This window comes from Patagioenas fasciata, chromosome 4 (genome assembly GCF_037038585.1).
Source record: "Patagioenas fasciata isolate bPatFas1 chromosome 4, bPatFas1.hap1, whole genome shotgun sequence".
Lineage (NCBI taxonomy): Eukaryota > Metazoa > Chordata > Aves > Columbiformes > Columbidae > Patagioenas > Patagioenas fasciata.
In genome coordinates, this window is record NC_092523.1 from 35,296,965 (window position 1) to 35,323,876 (window position 26,912).

A 26,912-nucleotide genomic window follows, 5' to 3' on the forward strand; every position below is an offset into this window, starting at 1 on the left:
TCTGTTACAAGCTGTTTATTAGAACTCCACTTTGACAATAAATAAGGTATTTCCCAAGCAATCAAAATGTAATTATTTAGAAAGTTAAACAACTGAAGTTTTCACAATGCATTTTTTTATATACATGATTTACCGTATTTTAAACACTAGTTCATCCAGAGCTGTACAACAGTAGGACATCCACTCACACAGGAGACTACCGAGACATATCTTTCATCTGGAAGCTGTGTGTGTAAAAATAATCCCAAATCATTAACTTCAGGCTGGATAGTCCAGATGTTCCGAATGAATCTTTCTGTTCATTAGGCTAGCTGTTGCTGAATTCAGATTTGCATGTATGGCTTACCCAGAAGAAATAATGCCTCTTAGATTGATGGTTTAAAAAAAAAAAAAAAAACACACAAAAGAAACCAGTGAGCTGCGCAATTCTGACAGCACAACGCAACCATCTGTAGTTTACTGTGCTCCTGCACACCCTGTTCTGCCCTCAACCCAAGTGGCACCAAACCAACTTCTGTCAAGAATTATCATTTTCAGTGTTGTAAATCTCAGTAAGCAGAAACTTCAACTTACTGTTAATTATGGAAACGTGTTTTGGTCAAATGCATTAGCACTTCTTCACTTAAATACTCAAGATATGTAATACGCTTTAATAATACTTTTAAGAGTTTGACATTCAAAGTTAACTTCAAAAGAATGTTCCTGTTAAATTAAGCACCAAGTTTTCCCCATATGTTTATTCCTACAGAAAGACTAGGTTTTTTACAACATTAGTTTTGCTAAGAGTTGTAACTTGAAAATAAAATTTAATTCTCATGGTTTGATCAGAGCCACGTTTCCAAAGCGAGCTTTATATATTTCGTGCAACATCCCATTTTCTTGAAGTGCAGAGGTACAGGTCTTGAAATTATGCAGCTGCAATTGAGTTATCATCTGCTTGACGACCCTGAGGCTTTAAGAAAACAGAGAATTAAAAAACAAACAAACCAAAACAAAAAACACCCACACAAACAAACAAACCACATAGAACAAACACAGAAGGCCGATGCCGTTATGAAACTTGCTTTACAATACATTGCATTTTTCAATGCAGCTGTAGCACACAAGTGCGGCATTAAGCCTACAAACACAGAGAACACCATCCAACTGAAATTTCAGTTTGGCCAAGTGAGTACTTGGTAGAGGCCTCAGCTCTTTGACTGCCCAGTTAAACGCCAAGGGCATCCCCATACACACTCGGACAGCTTAGCACAAGGTCTGGCTGATCAGGGTTCCCAGCATTACTGCTGCATAAAAAGCAGATAACTATGACTGCATGAAATAGGAATGAGACCAACAGTTTCTTGGAGGAATTTTGTGTAGAATCACTAGAGATAGGAGAAAGCAAGGAGGAAGGTTTAATTAAAAGGCATCTTTATGATAAGGTTTTTTGAGGTCCTGACAACTCCAACGCAAAAACAAAGAATTCTGAAGCCTGAGAGGCTCCACAGGAGCATTGGGAACTACATGCTTTTGAGGAAAAAAGCTGTTTGTGTTGACTTTAGGACATCTTGACAACCAATCTAGAAGAGCCACTGATTGACAGCACACATAAAAAGTAAGCTCTGCCTTCTGTCTAGAAGAAAACTGCAAGAATGCCAGGTCTGTTTCCTGGAAACAGGATTACAGATGTCTGAACAAGTCCATCTCAAGTCATATAAACAAACTCTTCAGGTTGCTTGCTTGCTAAGTCCAACTAAAAAGTGAATGCAATATTGTGGAAACAGCTGCAGTGGTATGAGAAAGCATTGTTTTGGGCAGGTGGATTTAAATTATTCTCAAAAAGTCAAAAGAAACCTGTGATGTACTTTTCAGGAAATGACTTAATTGTCTTCAGTCAGATCACTTAAAATATAGACTGAGAGATTCACTGAGAGGATGTGTTTTTAGAATATATTCAGGGAGATATGCGATGCTAGTGTTTCAGAACCCAGTCACACAGGGGTTGCTCAAACACTTTTTTTCAGGACTGCTACAACATATGTTAATAAAGTATTTCATTACATCTAGCTCACTCCATTGTACTCAAAATACAGGCAACTTTAAAAGTTATTTTACAGAGTAAAACATGAAATAACAGGGACAGGCTAAGCACATTTAGTTAGTTCATCTAATTGTAATGCACTTACACACATTTTTTAAGAAGTTTGGTTAATGCCACCAATGCACAAACCAAGACTTTTCAAAGCAAATACTTCTGTTACAAGCTGGCCATTTCAATCCGCTTAGAAACATTCAGCTTTGAACAGAGACAGAATGGTAGTCCCCCCAAAACCAAGCAGCCCCACAGTGAGCCTTTAAACACAAGGTAATTCTCAGAGCCTTACCTTCACAAAAATGTGTGTCGGTATGAATCGTCTGAGCAGCTGACTAGTGAAATTTGGGAATCGCAGCAAGTTCACATGAAGAGATGGTAACTGTTGATATCCAGCCATCAGAGGATAGAAGTTATACAACATTTCCTGCTGTGTGCCAGGAAGGATTCTTAATCGGATCTTAAAAAAAGAAAAAAAAAACTCAAACATAAGTAAGTTCTGTGACCAAGAGCAGTCCTCCATTTACTTTGTATTTATACACTCTTCACTTTCTGGACTTGGAAAAAAATATAACTACTTTCCTATTCTAGTTAAACTATTACATCTACACTGAAACACCATGTTGCCCATAAACAACATGACAAATGGCTCCTAGTCAGGTTTCCATTTAGCCTTTCTTTAAATGGAGTCTGCATCCGTGCATTCTTCCAGACAGAATTTATCATACTTTTAACATTAAAAAACAATGAGTTTGTCCTCTCTGTACATCAGCGTACATCTAATCAATGCATTATAAGTTGGCAGTAAATGTGACAATTTTGTACCTGTTTAAGGCCAGAGAACATAAAGGCATCACTGGGTTCCACGGACACCTCCACATCCTGGACTAAGTCAGTCTTATTTTGCAGGTGATATCTGACAGGTAGGGATTCTCGGACCCGACCAAATGATGGCAGATCTTTGGGAAAAAAAAGTAATACAGAAAACATTTTAAAGTTCCATATGTAAAAAATAAGTCTATCACAAACAGCAGTGTAAAGTTTGAAGAAAAAGACAGAATAACTGGGCATCTAAAGCATTTCTGACAAGATTTTTCAGGAAAATAAAAGAAATTAGACAGCAGAACACAACTTTATTACAACTTTTCAATAACACTTCCTCAACATTTAGTAACAAAACTTCCAACTACTAACGCATTGTCCAGAAATACTAGCTAGAAATCACTTTGGTTGATACTGGGTATTTTCAGCTTACCAAAGCCTTATCAGATACTGTCAGGAAGCTCCATCAAAGTGTAACAGAAAGGACAGTGGAAGAATCTCAGTACAAAAGTGAAACCAAACTGGGGAATGCATAGGAATTCTGTGTGTTCAGTGAGCTCTCCACTCCCCCTCTGGTATTGTGCAGGTGAAGCACTACAAGAGAAACAGTTCACCTGCCCGCGAGCAGTTCTTGTTCTCCAGGCTACTTCTTCCCTGGGAGGCAGCCAGGGTGTGGGTGGATGGAACAATTCTTGCCATAGGCGTCTAGACAAACCTACTGGGAAGCCGGCATCAGCAGACATAACTCTGGCCTCTCTGCTGCCACATAACACAGGTTGATCCACCGACAGCTTAAGTGAATGCACTTTTGTAACTATAATACCTTCCAGATCTTCCCTTGAATTTTATAGGGGAAGGAAGGCAAGGCTTGAGGCAGTCTAAGGGATGGTACAGATTTTTCCACTAGCCACATAATATCCAGAACCATTTTTCAGTCTTTTGCTACAGTAAATGCAAGGTCTGGATGCTGTAAAACTGCAGAGGTTCTTAGAATTCTAACAGGGACATGTATGTTACCAAATTACCATTACCTGCATTAACATGGAGGGGAATGCTCTCTACAATCACATGCGGGAGAGTGATGACTGTACTAACGACAGGTACACTTTCCACAGGTGAACTTCTGCAGGAAAAAAAAGTGACAAATGCAAACTGTGTTGAAAGTTATACAACAGAGTACCAAATGAGTACACCAAAAGAACATCATTTATATGTGACTAAATTAAAATCATTGTAGTCACAGACAGAAAAAAACCCAAATCCTTATATTGTATTGTTAGAAGTGAGCAAAAAAGCACCATGGCATGGAGATAGAAGTAAAAGGCAAGTAAGTGTACTAAACAGCTCTAAAACTTAAAAAAAAAAAAAAAAAAAAAAAAAAAAGGAAACTAGAAGAAAGATATACCTAAACATTTGACTTGGAAAAAGAAGTGAATACATAAACCCAACCATCTAGGGTAGAAAAACAGTCAGCTTTCCCATTTCAGAAATTTGTTTGTTTCCACTACTCCAAAACTATTCCTTTGATTTCGCTTCTCAAGTAAAATATTTCACAACTGGAGAAATCAGGGAATGGAAGGTGACAAAACAGCTTTGAAAGTGATCTAATATCTTACCAAGAAGCCAGCTTCACAGAATGTTAAAACTGTAACCACATAATATTTATCTCTTAAGTTGAATAAATATTTATTCAAAAGTCTAACAAGCTAAGCAGTATAATCAGTAAGACCCAAAGTCTAGACAGCACCTGCTACAGGAAGATTTAAACAACAAAAAAAAACCAAAACAAAACAAAAAACCCCACCCAAACAAAACAAACAAACAAAAAAAACCCAAAGTAAACCACACATACCACCCCACCATCATGCCTAAAAACAAGTTTGTTTCCTCTCCCCATCTAGGTGAAGAGATGCTCACCTCTTCCAGGAAATGACATAACATCCAGTTGCCACTCCACTAGCATTCGTAACTGGTGGGCATCGAAGGCAAAAGCACTCACTGGCACTCTCACCTGTCTGTAAAACAACTATCAGCAAGATTTTGTTTAAAATCAAAGCATGAGCTATTACTGCAGAAGCCACCAAGCCTAAAAATCCAATATTACACAAACACAAATGTTCAGCTGTAAAGGCCTTGAAGTGCTTTGCAAACTGCACCTATAAGAAATAAATTCAATAAAGATTGTGAAGTATCTGAATATATAAAAGGGTGACATACACAAACATATGACAATTTACTTTCTGAACAGCATTGTGAGGTCTTTGAAGTCTACACAGAACAAGCCATTACAAATTTAGAGTTCATAAGCAAAAAAAAAAAAGACAAAAAAATGCTGATTCAAATTCTACACTTCTCTTTCACAACAAATTCCAAAACATCAGCATGTCTCTCATGTTTTAAAATGAATATGCACATTACCCTTCTCCCAACCAAATGGATGAGAGGTGGGGAAGAGAGTGAACATAAGAAAAATCTACTGGTTTTGAATTTTCAACTTTAAAGTTCATTCAAGTAAAAAAACAAAACCGCAAAAACAATAACACAACCAAAAAACCCCACAAAACCCCACAACCTTTTCACTTGGAGAGCGTTTTGGTTTGGTTGGTTATGTTTTTTTTAATTTATTTTTATTTTCAAACAGTGTTAAAAAAATAGAAGTTTCAGTCATTCAAGATAATAATTACTCTTTATTAAGTCTTAGAAAGCAGGGGTGAGCAGGCAGGGATATCAACCAAAGTCTAGGCAGCTGAATAGCTGCTATCTGAGGGGGTTCATACCTCCTGACAGCTCTTTAGGACCATCAGCTGGAAGCCATGAAGCACAATGTGCCAGAGCTGAAAATAAAATCTTATAGTTTGAAGATCAAATAACCTGGGAAGCAATTGATTTTGCCAGGTAACCCTTGAATCTATGAAAGGCTCTAGGGTGAGATTTTGACCACCAAGATTACACAGGTGGGCAGCTGCCCCATAATCAGGCAGCCATTCAGACTGCCTCATTTGTATTCCAAGTTTTGACAGAATATATGTTTTCACATTTCTGACTAAGCAAATGCAAAGACAATGTTTTGTTGGAAGATTTTCAATTAGTTCTACTGCTAAGCACTCAATTTAATTGACTCTAAAGCTAACACACAGATCTCAGTCTTTAAGAGTTCACTACATTGAAATAATGAGCTTTTAAACTGTGTTAATATATAAAAAAGGTCCTTGCTTCCTTTTTTTTTTTTTTTTTTTTTAAATAGCCTACCCTGTCTAGCTTCACATTTTTTGGTTTCATGGACATGGATCAGTTTAGCCTTTGAATGCTGCCTCTACTATGTGGTAGTGTTTGCACTCCAGGAAATATATGCAGTCCATACACACTGAAAATATTGAGTATCTTTTCATATGGATACCTGAGAAGTTACATATCAGAAGTACTTTAATGTGCTTTCTCTTACATTTGTTATATTTAGATTTTTGGGCACCATTTACCAATCGCATCTATTTACTTGATCTAGTGAAGCAGAACCACATTTTGAAGCATACTGCTGTCTAAGTTGAGTTCTGGCAACCACCTAGAGCATCACGCAGTTTTCTATTTAGAGACTGATAAGCAAATGCTGTTTAAAACATCCTCCTTCCTTACTTCCAACTTATGTAAATGTATCCTCCTGACGGAGAGAATAATTTAAGAGAACTCACCATTCTCCACATAAGATTCCAGCTGATCTACTGGGGTCATGGAAGCTGACAGTTGTAGCTGACTGGTTACAATGGTGATGGGCCAAGGAGAGGCACTCAGGATGTCTGTCATCAAGAGAAATGGTATATCTGCAAATACTCTGTCCAAGTGCTCCAGCTGTCAAGACACACAAGATCTGGCTATTTCTAACTAAACAGGGTGCAACTATTGAAAGTCATGCAATTCCAAAATATCAACTTTTCAAACACATACCTTTGTGGAGACAAATTTGACAGCAACGTCAAAGGGAAATACTGTTTCTATGGTTACAGTTTCATCCTGTATAGGTAATGAAAGGGTGGAAAGAAGAAGGGGGAGAGAAGTGATATCCAGTTTAAGACCTGACTATTGGTGTCAAAGGTTACTCATGTAAAGTTACTTTTAATCATCAATTTAACCAAGTCAACCCCAAGGCAAAATGTCTCTTAAGATATTTAAGAATAAATATAGGAAACTTTTCTTCTGATTATACTTATGAAACTGCTCATTCTAAATTAGGCTACCATACTGCTGATTTTGAATTTTTTCAGTCTACTAGAAAGGCTTCTAAGAGGTTTGGAATTACAGCCTTTAGACTGAAAATATTTCTTGCATTTCATGATGTAGCTCCAGCAGTTGGCACATCTTTACATCCTACCCGGTGACACTTGCAGAGGATTTCTTTCCCCTCGACGACAGTGTTGATTAAGTAAGAAACATAAACCAGAAACATCCTTGCACCAACTGTTCCACAACGAATATATATTGGTTTTTCCAGCTGCAAAATAAAGGAGACAGTATGAGCCAGGTTGTACCTACATTACGTTAATCAGGCCTATAGATATCCAAAACTTGCTAATCAGTTTGCTTAGTCCAACAGGACGATAGTAGAATAGGTATTATTCTGACCATAAAGAATCTCCTATAGTGCATGACCTTAATCATGCAGTGAATGACTTTAATCAGAGTAGCCCAGCTCCAGTTGCTTCAATACTGATGCTTGTCTGTTACTTAACAGTACAAGTAAAGAACCATTACTGTGTAATATACGATATGCCCAACTTCTAATTTACTAGTCACAATTCCATTTTGGTGCAACATCTCCATATTTCATCCTCTACCATGCTGAATCACACTTGCTGGCTATTATTAGCTACTGTCCATCGGGCAGTGCATTTAATTAACAGTTGAGATTTGCCTCCTTATTTTAGTTGTTATCTCCTAGCTGTATCAACAATCCCAGAATACACTTTATTCCCAACTTTATTCCAAAAGGGGCTCTAGCTAAAGAAATCCCAAACTACAAGTAAACAATAGGTAAAATATGCCATAAGTATTTCATTTATCGGTTCGGATATCTGGAATTAAACATGGGTCAGTCTATGAGAGTCTTTTATTAGTTGATCACTGTTTTCTTAAGTGTGATATAGAAAGGTTTTAAGCCTTCACCTTTTCCCCGGGTTCCAGGTCTCCTACAGGGATATCAGGAAGCAGTGCAGGAAAGGAGTCATCACAAGCATCTGCTCCATGAAGAGTCACCTGAGTTTTCTGAGTCAGGTTGGCATCTTGCCCTAGGATTAAAAACAGTCTTAATATCCACACAGGCTTACATCACTGAAGTATGAATGCAATAACTAAAAATAATAAGACATTAATCTCAAAAAGCAATGTATGAACATTGTTCATTTGGTTGACAGAAGCTTTCAAAAGTACCAACAGAGGGTAGATTTGACAACATGTTAAGTTTTCTAACTTCGATGGAATAAAAACCTTGCAGGATGTGATCCATCCATTTAGGCTAGAGAAAAAAAAAATCTCAAAAAATCAGAAGTCATGTCTAGATATTCCCTACCATACACAAAACCCAACATGATTATGTGATCCAAGTTTTTCTTGGTACTCTATATGAAATAAAAAGGAAGTTTCACTGCTCTGTGATTCCCCTGTTTTCAAGAGCACAGCTTAATGATTTTACATCTTTTAAAAATTGTTCTTCCAAATCTGTGTTTAAAATACATAAAAAGAAATGTATAGATGTTAAATGATACCATTCTTCAATTAGAGGTTGACTAGAAGAATGCAATCATGTGGGATAATATTCAAGCAAAACAAGCTACATCTTACCAGAGAGTTGCCACTGTGTAAAATATATTACCTTCCCTATAAATGAAATGTCAAATTTCAATTGTTCTTTTAATGTAATCAGCAAGCCCACATTAATCTTGCATATTGTGTTAAGAGTCAAGATCAAGAAGCAAGGGGCCAATAAGACCAATGATTAAAACACTGCTTTTGGACCCAAGCTCTAACATCCAATTAAAAAAGTTTCAAGAACACTCCACTAACTTTAATGAACCATACACGTGTACAGGGGATGTGGTTCTACTTCAGAGCACATAGCACATACTGCATCCTATATGTTAATGGCTTAAAAATATCTTTACCTTTTAGGATAATTGCTACAAATTAAGGTACCAACTGTAACGTTTGCCTTCACATATTCACATATTCACTGTCAGCAATAACTACATACAGCTAATGACGACTCAAACATACAATGCTGGCATTTTTTCCTTTTCATTCAAAGGAATACCTTCTCAGTTTTCCACTGCTCCCCAAATTTCAAGTGGCTTAAAAACCAAACCACATTGTCCATGGAGGAGGAAAAAAAGCAGGGGTGAGTGGGAGAGAAAGCCCACACAGACCATACTTAGAAAACACTTATCTAGCACTGGATAACCTCTTCACCTCAGCAAGAAAAGGATCTGTGTCTTGGGAAAAGAAAAATTTAGTTATGAGCAAATTAAAAGGTTAGGAAGGAATACAAAAGCTTCCATTTTTTCTTTCAAACTTATATAGGCTTATCTTTTGAAAATACCCACATAAACACTACTGAAAAGCAGGGATTAAAATAACCATAACTGAATGAGCCTGTTAACTCTTGCCACAAGTATCTCATCATTCTCAACCTTCATTTTGATTTGGCTCTTAATTACTGCAGGAGAGCCATTTAATATATTTCTCTGCACTGCATCAATTAGGAGACTGCTGGATTAAAATAAAATAACCCCAAATACCTGGCTTTAAGCCTGCTGTAAGCTTAACATCTTTGGCCACTGTCTCTTCATGTGACTGGACTGTCACGACCAAACAATACATTTCATTAGTCAGGGCAGGAGGTTCATGACGGAGCTGAACAGAAATGTTTGGCACTCTAGAAATAATCCTTTAAAAGAAAAGACTGTTATTGTATGTTTCTTACGTAACAAGTTTCTAAGACCAGTTTAAAGGAGATTAAAACAGCCTATTGTTTAAGAGGGTTCTGACAACTGGTGGTCTATTCAACTAGGAGATGTGAGATTCTTGCAAAGCAGCACAATGGAACAACTCTGAAAACCAGTTTGGAACCCCAGTAAAAAGCATTAATGGTTCAGATGTTCTGACAGGAAAGAACAAAGCACCCCCACCAACAGCCATCAGATTTAATTCTTTTGAATATACTTAAATTAGCCTATTCATTAATTATTTTCCAATACAGTTTATTTGGGATTCTTTGTGTGCTGGCTTTTGTAAAAGAACAGTAACACCTCCTAGTTCGCACCAAAATGTGGGAAAAGTCTACCTAGCGAAGTTAGGTGAAGGGGAGAACTAAAGCATAATTGGTATGCTCAGAGATCCATGCACGCTTTTTCTGTACTTCTAGCTATCTAGAGCCTCAAAAGTCCCAAAGAATTAAGATAGTACATGTCTTATTCCCAGTTAAGCAAAGACATATTAAAAGTTCATATTAAAGAAGTGCCAACAAGTCTTTCTTCTTCTTTTAGACAGAGTGATCAGGACTTTGCAGGAGACTCAGAATACTATATCCTAGATATTTTCAAGTTTTTACTCACATAGTGCTTGCCTGAATAGTCAAACTGTCCCAGTGCACTTCATTATCTGGAAGCTTAGGTCTTCGCCTGAAGGAACGTGCTGCCTGCAATGCTTCTTGGGACGATGCAGCATCTCCACCTCCTCCATGCCAGTTCAGGATCACACAGCGGCCAGAATCACTTCCCAGGATCAAATCCACAGATGTGATCTGATAGACACAAATTTGATAACACATACTGATAACTTAGTCTTCAGATCACCTCCTGTAAGAATAGAGTTCTCCAACATCCATATCTTTATGGTGCCTTTATATGACCAAAAAGCTTCTGGCAGCTTTGCAGGCAGAAGATACTCCACCACACCAGGATTCCATTTAAGGAAACAGCAGTGAGAACAGCATCTGTGCTCCTGTGTGTACAGTGTAGTATCTTGTAGTTTCCTACCCTCCCATAGTGCTATACCATCTCTCGCCCATTAAAAAATCCAACCAACCAACAAGCAAAAAAAAAAACAAATCACAATGACCATCTCCCGCCCCCAACCCACACAAACAAACAAAGCCACCAAAACAAACAAAAAACCCTCCACAAAACCACCACAACAACCACACAACACTTGAAGCAATACTTAAGTTTCTGTGATAATTTTTTGCTTTGGTATTGACAATAAAATTTTACTCTCATTTTTGGTACTTAGTTTCAAGAATGCAGACATTTGGAACTGCAGTGACATTAGCAACTGGTGTCAGATTAGAGGCAGCTTTGTAGTTCTATGTTCTTTGTAAGCATCAATAAGAAAGGTGTAAAACAAATTAACAAACCTCAATCTTCTTTCCTACATCTTCTGTTTTTGCAACAAATTTGAAAGTGAACTTTCTTGTTTTGCCAGGGACTAAGCACATTGTTCCTTGTGATGACTGTTCTAGAATATCACCTTTTTGATAGGCTTCTTCTATGACACAGTACTGGTTGTAATCCTACAGTGGAGGAATAGGGAAAAAAAGTTGATAAATCCAGACTTAAGACACCTTTAGAGAGTAATAGCAGTATAGCAAATGTTAAGGTTCTGTGTTACTGGATCAAACTATATGGGTTCTTGCTACTTTTCAAACTACAGAGGTTACTTGGCAAGTAACTACAACACAATTCTTTGACACAAGATACTCATTTTATCAATCAACGTAATAACATTAAGAGACATTAAAATGATAATTCTGAAACTTTACAGAGCTCCATAGAAAAACACAGATATGATAGACAAAGTAATCAAATGGTATTTGGGAGTTTTAACCCAGTATCAATATACTCACCAAAAGTGAGAGATAACGCAAAAAGAAAAACATATTTCTAACTTAAGAGTATTAATGTAATTTTTTGAAAATAGTGTTTTAAAACAAATTAAAAAAATAGATATTCCATTATTATAATAAGCTGCTATTACTACATCAGAGACAGATAGTTACCATGGTTACCTGATTATTGAAACTGATGCAGAGCTTAGAAAACCTGATAGGATGAGGACAATCTGCTCTCAAGTATACATCAAACTGTACAGGAACATCAACATGAAAACTAGGAGCAAGAAATTTTGCTTTGCACTGCACTAGAATTAAAAAAAAAAAAAAATCCAAAGAACAAGAAGTAGGTGTTAAACATACCAAATTACATCATTAAATTCCAGAAGCACACTCTTGAAATCATTGTGGTAAGGATTGTTCTGTGTATACTTTTAAAACTTCAGTTTGTATGTAAATGGGCTGCTAATGCTGTCACAGAAAGCCACTTCTCAGCACGTGGCCAAAACCTCTGCAGCAGAGAGGCGAGGCAGATGCCCAGCAGAAAAAGTAATCCTGTACACGTGGATAGACTTCTGCAGGTAACACTCACTCATGCCCCCTTTCTATGAGGAGTATTGCTTTGCTCACATTACACCCTTTTTTCCCACAGCATCCTACTTCAAAGCACACCAGAGTGGCAGAAGACTTCAAAAAAGCAAGGGTTTACTACTTCTACTGTGTTTAAAGGCATAGGTAGCCTCAGCTAGAAATTCAGACATTTCCCACCCCCCGACACAATGCTCAAAGGATTCTTCTTTAGTAATAAGCGTTGGGGATAAGACATCACTGGCTTCTCTCATGACTTATCTTTCTTAGATGAGACCAATGCTGAAACAAAAGTTTCAGTGTTGTTTGCTTTGATGTACACTTTTACTTTTTCACTAATTAGTTATTTTCAAGATATAACTATATTGAAATTTATAATCTGGTGTCAATTTTTTACTTACCAAATGGTATAAAGTCTTGGACTTCTATTGTAAAAACATTACTGCCTGCCAAGGAAATACGGTCAGCCCACAATTTTTGTGATGATTTCACAGCAGCAGCATCACAATCAGGTTCAGGATCAGGGCTTTCATTCTGTATCCGATAGAAGATTACAAGTAACAATAAAAGATGATTACCAAACACTGACCACTCTTCAGATTATTTAAAAGGGTACTACAAGTTTTGCCACTTACCATTAAAACTTTTATCAGATTTTTTTCTATTCGTGATTTCTGATCTTCTTTTAGAGTAGATGCTATCAAACAGAACAAACCCAAAGATTAGAAGACAGAAGTAAGTCTTAAAAAAAACAAAACAAAACCAAACACCAAACCCCCACACTTTGAAAGGTGAAATCTAAAGGAAAGATTTATTTTAAAAACACATTCTGAGGAAAAAAAATTCTAACATCCATCTACCAGTAATGAAGGATTCATTCAGTTTTCACAATTTCCCCCATTTTACATGTTTCCTCCTACTTCCACTTGAGCCAAGTAAAATATTTTGGTTAGACAACCATTTCATAATTTATTGGAGGAAAACCCCAAGAGAACAATGTCTGTATCTTATTATTTATGTTTAAAAACAAAAGAAACAGTGGAAAACAAAACTCTGGGACATGCAAAGATGCAAGCTCAGATAATATTACAAACAACATACAGACAAAGTGATAGGAAGAAAAAAGGACTAATAAAAATAAGGACTCTTCTCTCAATGATGAAGAAAGGCGGGTTTGTCTCATTGTCTCTTCTTCAATACAAAGCAGAGTAGCCTGGCTGGCTAACAGAATCACAGAATGTTAGGAACTGGAAGGGACTTCAAACTGATAGATGCAAACCCATTTTTTACCACGTCTACCCTACCAGTGGTATTAGTTAGCAATTTAGGGCACAAAAGGATTATTTCTACAATGTCAAGTAACAGACATTACATGAAGCAGAGTGCTTGCATTCTTACTGTGCAGCCACCACATTCTTGCCCTAAAACATACCACATGCATATTTCATCAGTAGAGTTCTAGTAAAAAAAAAAAAAAAAAATCAGAGAAGCATCTGGGGGATTTTTGAGTCCACAAGAATGGTGTTGGCTTTGTTACTTACTAGGAAAAGTGGTTTTCCCCTTTAGCTATATTGCAGTTCTTCCCCCATCCCACAGCTCAGTTTCTGAGATATTATTTGAACAGTCTCAAACGAAGCTCTGTGCCTCAGATATCCTGACACAACCTACTTGAATGCCATGAATTTTGTAACAGAAGAGCAAGAAAATTCAACTTCCAGAGCATGAGAGATGGTAATACCATTCAGCACAGGTATACAGTTATTTTCTAGTCAAATAATTTGAAGTACTGTAAGCACTGTGTCTGACAATGATTTGTCAGGCTTCCAAACACATGTACTTTAATTTTTCTGTACAGGTTGAGTATATTTCTTAAAAGAATACCTCTACCCAGTAGCTCTAAAGAGTATGTTATATAATCTTTTAGCTGGGCCATCAGATATGAACATTTGAGAGCTGTTGTCAATATGGAAGTGAGAAGAGTCCACCATCCTTCACTGCGATATTCACACATAACATAATCCAAGAGCCTGCAACACAGTAAAATTGAGAAAACCAAGTTATACACACGAATATTTTTAGAAGCTTGCATTTATTTGGTACCATTAATAGAAAACATCTTCACTAAAACAAATGCTAGATTCAAATCAAGTCTACTGTTTACATATGGCAAGGATATATTGGAAACAGCATGAAATCCCTGTAAAGAAACATTTATTTCATGAATTTTCTATTTCAGGTTAGAACAATTTTCACAAGGCAACAGGAAATCTCATCTGCCTTCACATAAAGAACTAGTAAAACATCAACTGGACAGAAGAGTCTTAGACCAGCACTGCATTACAAATAAGCTTTACTACTGCATATGTGGTAAGTTTTGAGAAAAACCAAAACCCCATGATAAAGTCCCCTTTCAAACTGAAGAATTTTAATGTCCTTTAAGCTGCAACGTTTCTTTTCCCTCCTACCTCCTATCCCCCACTCTCTTCAAGAGTTTCCAAGACCTACAAACACTGAATATATTAATCTCTATCAAGTAAAACTGCACACCTTAATATGGTTTTAATACTAAGCAGTGTTTGCTATTATTAGTAAAGCGATTTTTTTAAAACTGTGTTTAACTATTCAAGACAGGAGTTTCTGTCTACTTCAGAAAAATCTGCTGAAACGTAAATAAGAAATGTTTGTTTGTATAAAAATTAGGCTTGATACAAATTGATCTGCTTATCCTATCTTCTCCTCCACATAGGTTCCAGTGAGCTGGCAACAACAGTAAACACATCTGTCCTACCTCAAACATACTCACTTCACAACATGTGATCTTTGAAACCTAATTAATGAAAATGTTGTGGGACTCCTACTGAACATGAGCTTGACTCTGTTTCCCCTTAAAAATACGAAGTTAAAAAACTAAGCATAAGACACATCCTTCAGAAAATATGGTAGCTGTACCTCAGCACTAAGCTTTCCTACCTCTGCAGTCATTAATAGTAGAAAACTGCATCAATAAAATAACTCCTTTTGCTAATTCCCTAGCATATAACCAAAATGAAATTCAGCTACGTTTCTGTATTTTTAAAATCTTGTAACTATGAAGTCTGTAATTAAATGGAACTATATTCTCATTGCAGTAGCAGTCAAGTTTCAGAAACAGTTTCTGGGGGAGAGAGAAAGATGGCACATAATCACCGAGCTAAAAATAAGTAATTGAAATTTTACATAAATAAATTTGTCCAATAAGGCAAATCACCACAACATCTTACAGCAGAAAGTTTTTCTACTCTAATAACTGACTCATCACAGTCATTTTGCTTTCTTTGATAAAAGTGGAGTTCATAGATTCCAAGACTCATGCTTCAGTCAAATCCAGGTACTACGTGCATGATGAGCTTTCAACATTATTCTCATGAAGACCCCATGTCTTACTGCTGTGGAAGAATAGTATGTGAAAGAAGCAATCATGGACAGTACTCACTTCAAAGCTTTGGCATAATCCTTAGCATAGTAATATTCTTCTCCCATTTGAACCACTTAAGAGAAAAAAAAAAAGAAAAAGAAATGTATCAGATCAATATCAAAAGTCTCTGCAAAATTTATTTTTAAAAATGCATCTGATTATCTATACTCACTCAAGTGACTTTTCATTCTTGGACATTTGTATTTCTTGAACTGTGCGACAGCATTACTCAACAAAGTGATTATTAGCTCCTAACAGATAAAACCATTATTTATATCATTATATATGCAAACATTAGGATAATGTTAGAAAACGGTTGTGTGTTTTGTTTTGTTTTTTTTTTTTTTTTTTTTTAGAATGAACTTACAGAGTGAAGGACATTTCTCTCTTTCAGCTGTAGGGATAAAATCCCCACCTTTTCTTTTTCAGGATCAGAAAGATCAAAGCCTGCATAAGACAGTGAAAAATCCATGAAATTAGAATTTTGTCCAGACCCAAAGGCCTATTTATGTGGTAAGACATGTGTAACAAACTTCAACTCAAGCACACTCAAGCTCTCAAACATTCTTTCGCCTAGGAGACAGATGTATCGCTTTAAGAACTCATCCATCCTCAGTGTTCTAGAAGGGAAATTCTAGAACAAATGTCTTGCCTCTCATTTAAAAAAAGTTATCTGAAGCTGTCCAAAAATAGCAAAACTACAGTAAGACTACCTAGTCTTCAGGCTGCATCTGTTAACATTTAAAGCGCATATGTTAAGAAATTTGCGTCCCTTTTCCTATCTGATCTGATGTAAGGATTCAAGCTTATGTTTCTCTAGAAGTAGAGAACACTAACATTTGAGGAACTGTAGAGGGTTTTAAAGGAATATAAACTCTTGATGGAACCAAAAAGTCTGAATATATTAGCAGGTAAAGCTTCTCTTCATCTTAAACTGTTCAACCTTAGCAGTAGATTCTAACTAATTCTAAAACAGTAACACTTGAAAATAAAACAGGTTACACAGCATCATATTTACGGCAAATGAAATAAAGTCTTTAAAAGACGGTAGTCATAAAGCAGCAAAGCCCAAAGGATGTACAGAGAAGAAAGAACAGGTGACCAAATGAAGAATGAGAAAGTGAAGTAAAGCTACAGTCAATGAAGATCTCAGAACTGCATGTGTACTCATACATAGCTCAAAGCTGCACATTCGAAGTCTGAATTTCTGAGAAAACATCCTCTCCTTAATAGGAAAAACCACAAATTTCTTTCTTAGATTAAAATCGAGTCATTGCATCCTCTCAATCTATTTGAAAATCCAAAAATCTTTTTCAGAAGAGTTTCAGGATTCCTGCAGCACACGGGTTACAGGCAGCTTCAGCAGCAATTGAAACAAAGCAGCAGCAGAGCTTCAGTATGGCCCATGCAACTTCGCTGAATACCTGACCGTGCATAAACCCAAGGTTCCTTTCTCTATCTGTTATAGAGATCAAACACACTTCCTCCACTTCTCATTGACACCTGATTTAAGTTGTACCACCAGCTAACAAGAGAGTGAGGTGACAGCCTTGCATCTGGCTCTGTGGAAAAGGGATTACCTGCCGATAACCAGTCAGCTGGTAGGATCAACAATTAAAGAAGTTTGTCTGAATGTCACAGACACAAGACACAGAAACGTACTTAATATTCCCTGTCGCCATGGTCTTTGTCCATAAAAGTCAAGCACTCCAGTTTGCGTTTCCAGTGGATCAGGATTGGGATATATCACAGAAGCCTGTAAATTCAACAAATACAGTCATAAAAAAAGGGTTTGTGTTTCACTTTAAAGCATTAAAGGTGATCTGATGCTCTGATAAACATGCACATAATAGAAGAAATTTGCTTTAAAACATATAACCTTTCCAGCCACCTGTATAAAAATAGTACTTCAGTACTAACAGCCATTTAAATGCTTCTCAGTAATTCAGTCTGACATCCTACCTTATTCACCTTCCTTTGTCTCAACTACTGTTAAAGAATAACTCCGTAATCCTTTCAAAAACTGTTTCCCAACAAGATAATCCAAGAACAACAAATAAATAGCACCAATAGGAACAGACATTTTAAAATAAGAAGGACATGTCAGCTGGAGAGCAGCTATATACAATTATCATGTACGTCTAATCAACTGCAGAGATCCATTTTCCATGCAACCCTTTCTGCCAGACAAGTGTCAAAAACCCCCAAACCAGCAGCAACTCACCCCTCAGCTCTGCAATATCAATGCTGTTGTTTCTCTGCTTCCTATAAGTCACTAGATACAGTGTATGTATAGGGAAATACACTTGAAAAACAAAACAATAAGTTTTCAAGCATCCAAAGATGTAGAAAGTATGTTATTTTTATACGTATTTTTAAAACATGTCAGAATTATTTGTAATAAAATAAACACCAATGCATTTGTTCTGGAGTAACCTTTCCAATACATCATAACTACTTGTAATTTAGTAAGCTACACAAAACCACGTATCTTTCCCTTGGATTTCATTTACACATATTCCACTATCATCTGAGATTAAAACATTAGCCAATTTACTATCTGGTTACTTGCGAAGCATCCCTTCCCAACTTACATCGTGGTTACAAAGCATACTTGCTAGTTGTTTCCGTTCCTGTGCATAGTAGGCTGCCTGCTGGTAATAGAAACCTGGATTCTGAGTCTGAATTGCTGTCAATCCAAGCTTAATAGCTTCATCAAACAAATCACCAAAAGCCTGAAACCTATTACAAAAGAAAAAAAAAGACGAAAAACAAAAACCACCAAGATCACATACAGAATAATAATTTGAACTGAAAGGTACATTTCAATATAAAATTCTGGTTAGTCTTAAGACACATACTTCTCTGGACACTTGCATCTAAGTTCTATAGCTGTATTTGTGTCATACCCTGCTCATGCCCAGAGCAAAGTGGTCAATAATCTATGCAAAACGGCATGGCAGCATATAGCTTTTATGATCTAGTGTCTCTCTTTCTTAGACAAAGAGCTCAGAATTCATGTCTCGCCTAGACAAGCAAAACAGTGAACTGCATAAGGTTGTATAGGAATTGGAACAGAAACATTACTAAGCAAAAACATACTGTTTAGACATCCAGGCAGCATGCTCAAAAGCCAGTTCTGCGCTTCCTATTTTTTTCTTGCACAAGTCAATGTGTTTCCTGAACTGAGCAATTGCATCCAGTGGAGTATTATGCTGAAAACAGAGGCGACAGATCTAGAAAAAAAATAAAAATAGGAGGAAAAATAACTTTGGTAGGCTGCTAAGGATTAGGTTAAAAAAAAAAAAAAAGCCGCCTGCAAAAAACCCAAACAAACAATTTTTACATATTTCTGAAGAGCTCAAATAGCATAGAAAAGAGGGAGAAAAACCGATGTAAAACATAATGTACTACACCTGAAACCACATGGTCCTCTATGCTATCTAATGTTATTTTTCTTCCCTTTCTCCCTCAAATCATCAATGGAAGATTTCGTAACTCACAGCCAAACTCAAGACGGAACTGCAGAGCCATTAGGGAGATCATTATCTTTGAAGCCTGCAGTCTACCAATGGAATTTGATGGAGTCCAACTCCACGACTGTTGTGAATGGTGGGATGGTTTTGTTTTACCTAAAAGCCCTCAAAAGACCACAGAAGTATGCCTGATTCTTAAAGAGTTACTTTCTTCTTCCTAACAAGCAGGAACTGAACTATATTGGCTTAAGCTTTGCAAGAAGACAAAAAGTATTCAAAGAACAAGCAACCCTTGTATTCATTCTCGTTGCACAGAGCGAGAGTTAGAGCAAGTCTAGTACTTCAGCTGACTGCATCTCAAATGAATGTGAGTCCTTCAAGATACTCCCAAACTTCAGCTAAGGATCTTTCTTTTGTGTAGAACTCAGAAGTCTTTGCAAGTCTGAGTGCAACTGGTATTCTGCTGATAGTCATTTCTCATCCATAAAACTTTACACATTAAAGATGCATCAACATTTTTGTGGAGGTTTTTTTGTTTTCTTTTTAAGTAAAGGTTGCCTAAGATTAGAAGTACACTCGTTACCTTGTAGTTTATAAATCCTGCCATGGTCTTGATTTCCAGCATGTTTGTTTCATGAGCCCTCAATTCATGCACAAGATTATAGGCAGTTCTGTAATTTCTAAGCAGAAATATTTAAATTAGAGTTAAATCATCTAAGATAATAGAATTTAAGGACAGGATTGCTGACAGCAGAAAACAGCCTTCCAATCAGAGTGTTCTTCACAGTGAAGAACTCACTCCTTACATACATGTTTAAATAATTTGGCATTCAAGAAATGATTTATCATAGTCTATGTCTTAGCAGTAATTTGGGATAGAAAAGGTGGGAGAAGATTACATGAGTCTTACTTGAGAGCATTCTGCGTATCCTGTTTCAGCTCACTGAAGAATGCTATTTTGAACTGGTGTCTAACAAATAGAAGCTGCAAGACACAACCAGTGTACATCATTCACAAACACCTGAACATACCTGTTACGTACAAAACAGACACAGGTGATAATTTCAGAGGTTTACATAATATAGCAGGAGACTTGAAAAACTGATTATGCAACTGTTTCCTAACAGTTCTCTCTGCCACCATGACACAGCTGTGATCTTTCAACAGATTTCATCTATTCTAAGCCTTTCACTCCGGAACAGAGGAGAGGCTTTGTAACACCCCAAAAATCTCTACACCAGTGTTGATTGTTGGTGTGGGGTTCAACACTCAGATCCCAGTTTCCAAGGGAAGGAAGCTGGCAACTGTATCAGAACGTTGTGTGTCTGAGCAGATATTTAACAACTTAAAAAGCAAAAGCTAAAAGCCAAATCAAGGGCAAGTTTAAGTTCTGAGCTTCTAAGGGAAGCACTTCCCACAACTTTTTAAAAGATTATATTCAAACAGGTTAACCCATATAGAAAATTTCAGAGAACTTCATTTGTGGGCTATGGCTTTTCCTACATGCTCTTTCTCTAGGGAAGATGCAAGGAAGACAAATGTAAAAACAAAACCAAAATCAGAATTGCAGAAAATAAAACCAGTTTTACTTTCTATACTGAGTGAAGGCATTTCAAACTGGAAGGGGAGGGAATACAAAAATGTTTAAACAAACAATCCTTATTTTTATGTTTTAGCATGCACTATAACTTGCACAGTATTTCAGAAATAGGGTAATATTACCTGATGAGTGGTTTTGTTCAAGAACTCCTTATGAGATTTAACTCTTCGTATTTCTGTATAATAGTAAGTTTGTGCATGCTCATAGAAAGCATTTTCCAACCTGCAACAAAGTCGGTCATAAGTTTCACTAAGTTTTTCCCATATATAAAGAATCTGAGAACTTCAGAAAAAGTTACTTTTAATCATGTTTATTTTAAGGCTGGCAAAAGAAACTTGAGGTTTTACTAAACTCCTCAGTTACCACACAGGGTAAAAGTTTGCGGACAAAAGATCTTCACACAAAGCCTTAAACAGGGAGAGCACAAAGTAGAACAAGTACATTCAAGAGCCTGGTGAATTGATTACTCACACAGCAATCTCTAGTATTTAACGTGAAAAAGTCTGAGGATAAGCTGTTAGGCTTTTGCAAAACAAGAGAAAGTGAGGAGACGCCTCACTCAAAACAAGCAAGTTTTGCAGAGGTTCCCAGAATAAGTCTGAGCAGGTCAGGATCTTATTTGCTGGACTGTGGGGGAAGGACTGGGAAGGAAAAAATAGCAGTAAATAAAATTATGAGGGCCCAAACAAGGTTTCATCATTCTGTCCAAACATCAACAGCTACCTGGGTTGCAGAGGTAACAGTTGAACTTGCATTTGCAAGATAAATAGCCCAAAGCAAGTCATAGAGGGAGAAGAAAAAGACAGTGGCCCAGAACACTGTGAGTCTGAGGAGGACCTGAGAAACATATGCTGTATGATCAAATCACGAGGAGTAACATCAACTAGAACAAGATCAGAATCCAGGAGAGGAATACATTTGGTAGCACTGAAACACACAGGGAATAAAGGATGAATTCTGTTACTCTGCCAAGAAAGGATCACTGCAGACTTTGACTACAGCAGATGACAATCTGTGTTCTGCTCACTACACAGAGGATGGTAATGAAAACAAGGCAGACCAATAGACAGCAACTGTTAACTATGAGCTCAGTCACAAAAGGCAGACAAGATAATTAAGTCTACCTATCATACTTAATTTAGCAGTGTATTGTGGATGTATGAGAAAAGACAAGCCAGTCCAAAAGGTTAAAAAAAAATTATTTTACTGCTACAAAATCTTAATTAAAAGTATCAAATCAAAAATACTAATACCAAGAATTTTTACATGTTTATATTCTCAAACATTTTTTAATGTGCATGAAGAGCTAATAATCCCTAAAGATATAGGCTCACCTTCTTAAACTTGCAGACAGTTGCAAATCTCATGTCAAAATGCAACTATATGCAGTTTGCAAAAGCTTACACTAGTTAACATGCAGCGAACATTCCCTCTTTGCCACTGAGTAAAACATGAAAACCTAGAAGTAACAGTTACTTCATTTTGTTCGATTTTAGTAATTGTTTATAAGCAGCACAGATACAATAACAGCATTGATTTATGTTGAGAACTTTATTGTTTATATATAAACACAAGGGTGAGAGAATGAAGAATTAGACTCTCAGACCACAACTCCTCCTCTCCCTGAGCATATCTGGAAAAATTAAAACTAATTTTAGTAAACCATGATTTGCCTTAGTTTGAGCCCTTCTTTTTAGGTCTACACAAGACTGTCTTCCTTTCCCTGTTCTGTTTTTGAAAGGCCTTCATAATTTATTTGAAGCTATGTTCCCTGTAAATATTAAAACAGGAAGCATAAGAAATGTAAAAAAATGAGAAAGACACAATATTTGCAACCAGATAAATGCCACTTAGAATAAACAGATACCTATACAGCCAAGAAGTTACGGGGGGGGGGGGCAAAAATAAAGACCTGGTAACACAGAGTTACACTTAATGAAAGATATATAGGAAAAATTATTTCAAACCAGCAAGGCCCAAACCAGTGTAGAGGCAGAAAAGCCCACTTTGCCTCTACCTTACTTGAGGAAGGGAATGTCTTGGGATATCTAACAATGTTTCTTCAAAAGCACCATCTCCAACAGTCACTACTCAGCCTCACACAAAAATGGGAGCTGTGTGGAATTCATCAGGTTGCAGAACAATCTGAAGGATTCCAGCAAACAGACAAAACATCCACTGCTGGTCTACAAGCAGTGTGTCACACAGCAGTCATCCCCATCTACCAAATCTCTTGACATCTCCATTAGCACACAGAGCAAAACAATGTTTCACAGTCACTTACCTTATAATATAACCAACAAGATGATCAGTGTGTGGAAGTACAAAGAGAGACTTTCCAGAAAGGTCACAGGCATTACATAAAGCTGCTGCCCTCTCCGATGCAATAACATCTTCCCCTAGTGAAGTCAAGGAAAGCACAAGTAAGCAGTATGAGGTGCTGCAATGTCAAACTAGTTCTAAAAGCTTGACAAGTACAAGGTATGGAAACATCTAATACAGATAAAACTATGATCACATCCTTTCTTCTTTCAGAGCACTATGCACTTCATCCAGTAGAAAACATTGCAGAAACTTTCTAGGAATGGCTTAGCTAGCAACAACCTACAAGTATGACTTAAGTTGTTCCTCTGTCACACAGAATTAAATATCCTTTGTCTTGAAAAATGCAATAGCATCCAGAAAACACAAGTATGTATAGCAGGTAAAGGGGGGAAAATAAAAAAAAAAAAAGTTTTGCCAGACACTAGAAAGTATGCAGCTACAGCTGAAGCAGCAGCTCTACAGAAACATAAGTTAAAACACATCACATTTCACAGATCCAATTGACTCCAGAATGTTATTGATTAAAACAGAGTTAAATGGCTTCTGTAGGTACTAAATACCCTTTTCTTTAAGTTCTCATTGCTTTTAAAGCTGTTTTAATCTCAAGTAAGGTGTAAAATGTCACTCGCCTGTAAAGAGGTGTGTCACATGTATTACACTGGCAAATCATTTTTGATACTGTGTATCAAAACACAGACCTGGACATAAGAAATAGTCAAGGATGAAAGTATCAAATGTTAAGGTCAACTGCCCTGAGCACTCTTCTTCTCTGTACGCCTTCCTGCAGCCACAATGCATTTAATGTATGTAGATGACCTTAATACTAAGAACTGCAGATAATGTGACAAATGATAGCCAGCTCAGTCCATCAGGCCTTCTGAAAAGTGAGATCACTGCAAACATGCACAGAGTTTTCTAGTACCTGGAGGTAACGGTGTCTTTTTCTGAATCAAAACCACAGCAACTTTCGTATTTCTTCCCTGCAAACTTTGCCTAAAATAAAACCAACACAGCATAGTGTCAAAGTTTCACTTTTAATTTCTGAATAATCAGAAAAAACCCCAAGATTTCTGTCTAGATGAAAGCATTGAAATCATGCTATATAAGAAATAAAACCAAACAGAACAACAGGCTGTATCATTGTCCTGGTTTTGGCTGGGATAGAGTTAATTTTCTGGCTAGTAGCTGTATGGTGCTGTGTCTTGGATTTAGGATGAGAATAATGTTGATAGCACGCTGATGTTTCAGTTGTTACTAAGCAGTCAAGGACTTTTCAGCTCCTCATACTGGCCTGCCAATGAGAAGGTGGGTACTGCACAGAAGGCTGGGACAAGATACAACCTGGCCAGCTGATCCCAGTTGGCCAAAGGAATATTTCATGCCGTATGACATCATGCTCGATATATAAAGGTGAGGGAAGAAGGAGGCAGGGGAGGACATTCAGAGTTACAGCATTTTGTCTTCCCAAGTAGCTGTTAAACACAATTGAGCCCTGCTTTCCTGGGGATGGCTTGACACTTGCCTGCCCATGGGAAGTAGTGAATGAATTCTTCGGTCTTCTTATGTGAGGAGCTTTACCTATTAAATTGTCATTATCCCAACTCATAAGTTTTCTCACTTTTACTCTTCCGATTCTTTCCTCCATCCCAGCCTGGGAAGAGTGAGTGAGAAGCTATGTGGCGCTTAGTTGCTGGCTGGTGTTAAACCACGACAGCCATTCAGAGAATGCTGAGCTCTCTTCTTTGTTCAGATGGAACAGAATAGTTTGCTCAGCTTAGTAAGCAAAATTTCAGGGGCTATTTTTACTTAAACGTCTTTTACAAGGAAACCTCTTAAAAAGAAGTTTATTTGCTGTCAGTTGCACATTAAAAAGCAAAGTTCAAGTTCCTCTTGTGTTCAGGAAAAGAATAATAGTTATATATCTTAGAACGCAAAAAGGATTCTGCAGCTCACACCATTAGCTTGTAGCACATCATGAACCAAGTGAAAAAACCCTACCTGACAATTTCAACTCGAGTAGCACATTCCGACTGTTTTTCTTTCCACTGTGGCTCATCCCAGTCTAGTTCATAGAACACCACCACAAGTGCTGGAACCAAATTCAGGTGTTTGTTCATCCAACCAGTCTTCAGTATTCCTTTTGGAATATACCATTCATAGGATGTTCTCTGAAAATATTGAGATTATTAAAGCAAGTTACCAGATCCATTTACTGGCCTCTTAGTATAGTAGAAGGGGAATCGCCTCTACATTCTTGTCACTTGCAGGTGTTTGTCATCTTTAACATTATTCCCCTCAAGCCTTTAATTCCTATCAAGACATACCCCTAATTGCCTAGCATTGGAGCCTGATGCCTGAGATAGCAGTAACAAAGAACAGCAGATTCCAGGTACTCTGGAGAAAAAGGTCAAGTTCAGAAGCATGTTTTGCACACTTTCATGAAAAATCAGGTTTATTTTAAAAGAAGGCTCTCAAACAGAGCCAGCATCACAGAACTATGTCATTGCCCATTGACAATACTTCTTAACTGTGACTGGAAAGCAGAAATTAGAGCAGAAGTACTATTTCTGCTGCATTCCAATTGCCTAAAAGCTTTACATTTTTTTTTTTCAAAGTATACCAATTTCAAATATATAGTTTCTGCAGAGTTAAACTTCGGGTTTCATCAAAGCTCAAATTTTACAAGCACACCTTAATGCTGAGTAAACGAACAGCAAACACTTGAAAAAAAAATTTTGCTTTCTCTGCTTCTCGCTAATGAATTAAGGCGCCGTCGTTTCCTGCGCATCTATACCACTCCGCCACAACGCCAGTGGTTTTCCCTTAGCCCTGACAGCTTTTCGCATACTTCAAGTTCTCGGGCTTCCCCTCAAACAGTGAGGGTGGAGGCAGCAGAGCTCCAGCCGAGAACTAAGCAGCGTGACTGTTGCTCAGCTGTCTGCGACCCGGGTAGATCAGCGCAGCCCCTCGCTACGGCCCTTCCCCTCAAGGAGTCACCCTCTCCCGCATCCCGCCCCTCGGGCCTGCCGCCGGCTCCTGCCACACGGGCAGAGGCCGGAACCCCGCGAGGGGCCGGGCTCGCCAAGGCGGGGCGCAGCCGGGGCACAGGCCGCTGGGTACCTTGGTCCTGCACTTGGGGTACTCGTGGTCGCCGGGCAGCACTTTGAAGGAGATGGGGACGCGGTCGGCCCTGCGGTTGGCGCAGAAGGCGTCCCACACGGCCCTGTGCACGGCGTTGTACACCACGTCCAGGCCGGTGAGGGTGACAAATGCCATAGGCCGGCAGCATAGCTCCACCGGGAAGTCCCACTGCGTCGGGGTCATCCTGCGCCCGGGCCGGCAGCCTGCGAGGCGGCGGGAGGGCGACTCTCAGCGCGGCGCCTCCGCGGCCCAGGCCAGCCGCTCCTCCCCGGCCCAGGCCGGCTGCAGGAGCTCTCCGCTGCGTCGCCGGGCGCTGACCCGGTGTCGGGCACGTCCCCCCAGTCGCCGCTCGCAGGCACCAGCAGCACAACCGGGAGCACCCGCAGGTCACGGGAGGCGCCGGCGGGCGGAGCGAAGGATAAGCCGCCGCCTCAGGAAACGAGTGCCGGGCATCGGAAGGGCAGCAGAAGCGACCAATCGACGCCTCCTCTCCTCCACCGGACCAGTCAGAGAGAGCCCGCGCGGGCGCGTCACTGGCGAAGGAGCCAGTTAGCTGAAGA

General features: G+C 38.2%; 1 protein-coding gene across 3 annotated transcripts; it reads right to left on the reverse strand.

Moving 5' to 3' along the window:
• Window positions 1–26,773, reverse strand: TRAPPC11 (trafficking protein particle complex subunit 11). Of its 3 annotated transcripts, XM_065837357.2 has the most exons (29): window positions 26,332–26,772; window positions 25,210–25,379; window positions 24,134–24,204; window positions 23,171–23,285; window positions 21,009–21,108; window positions 20,197–20,270; window positions 19,870–19,966; window positions 18,913–19,046; window positions 18,405–18,552; window positions 17,473–17,566; window positions 16,178–16,257; window positions 15,983–16,061; window positions 15,829–15,883; window positions 14,238–14,383; window positions 12,992–13,053; window positions 12,758–12,890; window positions 11,946–12,076; window positions 11,295–11,450; window positions 10,495–10,682; window positions 9,679–9,827; window positions 8,051–8,172; window positions 7,260–7,379; window positions 6,836–6,901; window positions 6,583–6,739; window positions 4,814–4,922; window positions 3,928–4,019; window positions 2,900–3,033; window positions 2,367–2,534; window positions 1–952 (listed from the first exon to the last, which is right to left on the reverse strand). In XM_065837357.2, the coding sequence occupies exons 1-29, from the start codon at window positions 26,533–26,535 to the stop codon at window positions 908–910; spliced, it is 3,399 nt and encodes a 1,132-aa protein (XP_065693429.2). In that variant the 5' UTR covers window positions 26,536–26,772; the 3' UTR covers window positions 1–907. The 3 variants fall into 3 exon arrangements, with proteins under 3 accessions (XP_065693429.2, XP_071663745.1, XP_071663746.1); XM_071807644.1 differs by lacking the exons at window positions 15,983–16,061; window positions 16,178–16,257; XM_071807645.1 differs by lacking the exons at window positions 1–952; window positions 2,367–2,534; window positions 2,900–3,033; window positions 3,928–4,019 and having other exon boundaries at window positions 4,831–4,911; window positions 26,332–26,773.
• Between the last annotated feature and the right edge of the window lie 139 nt (window positions 26,774–26,912).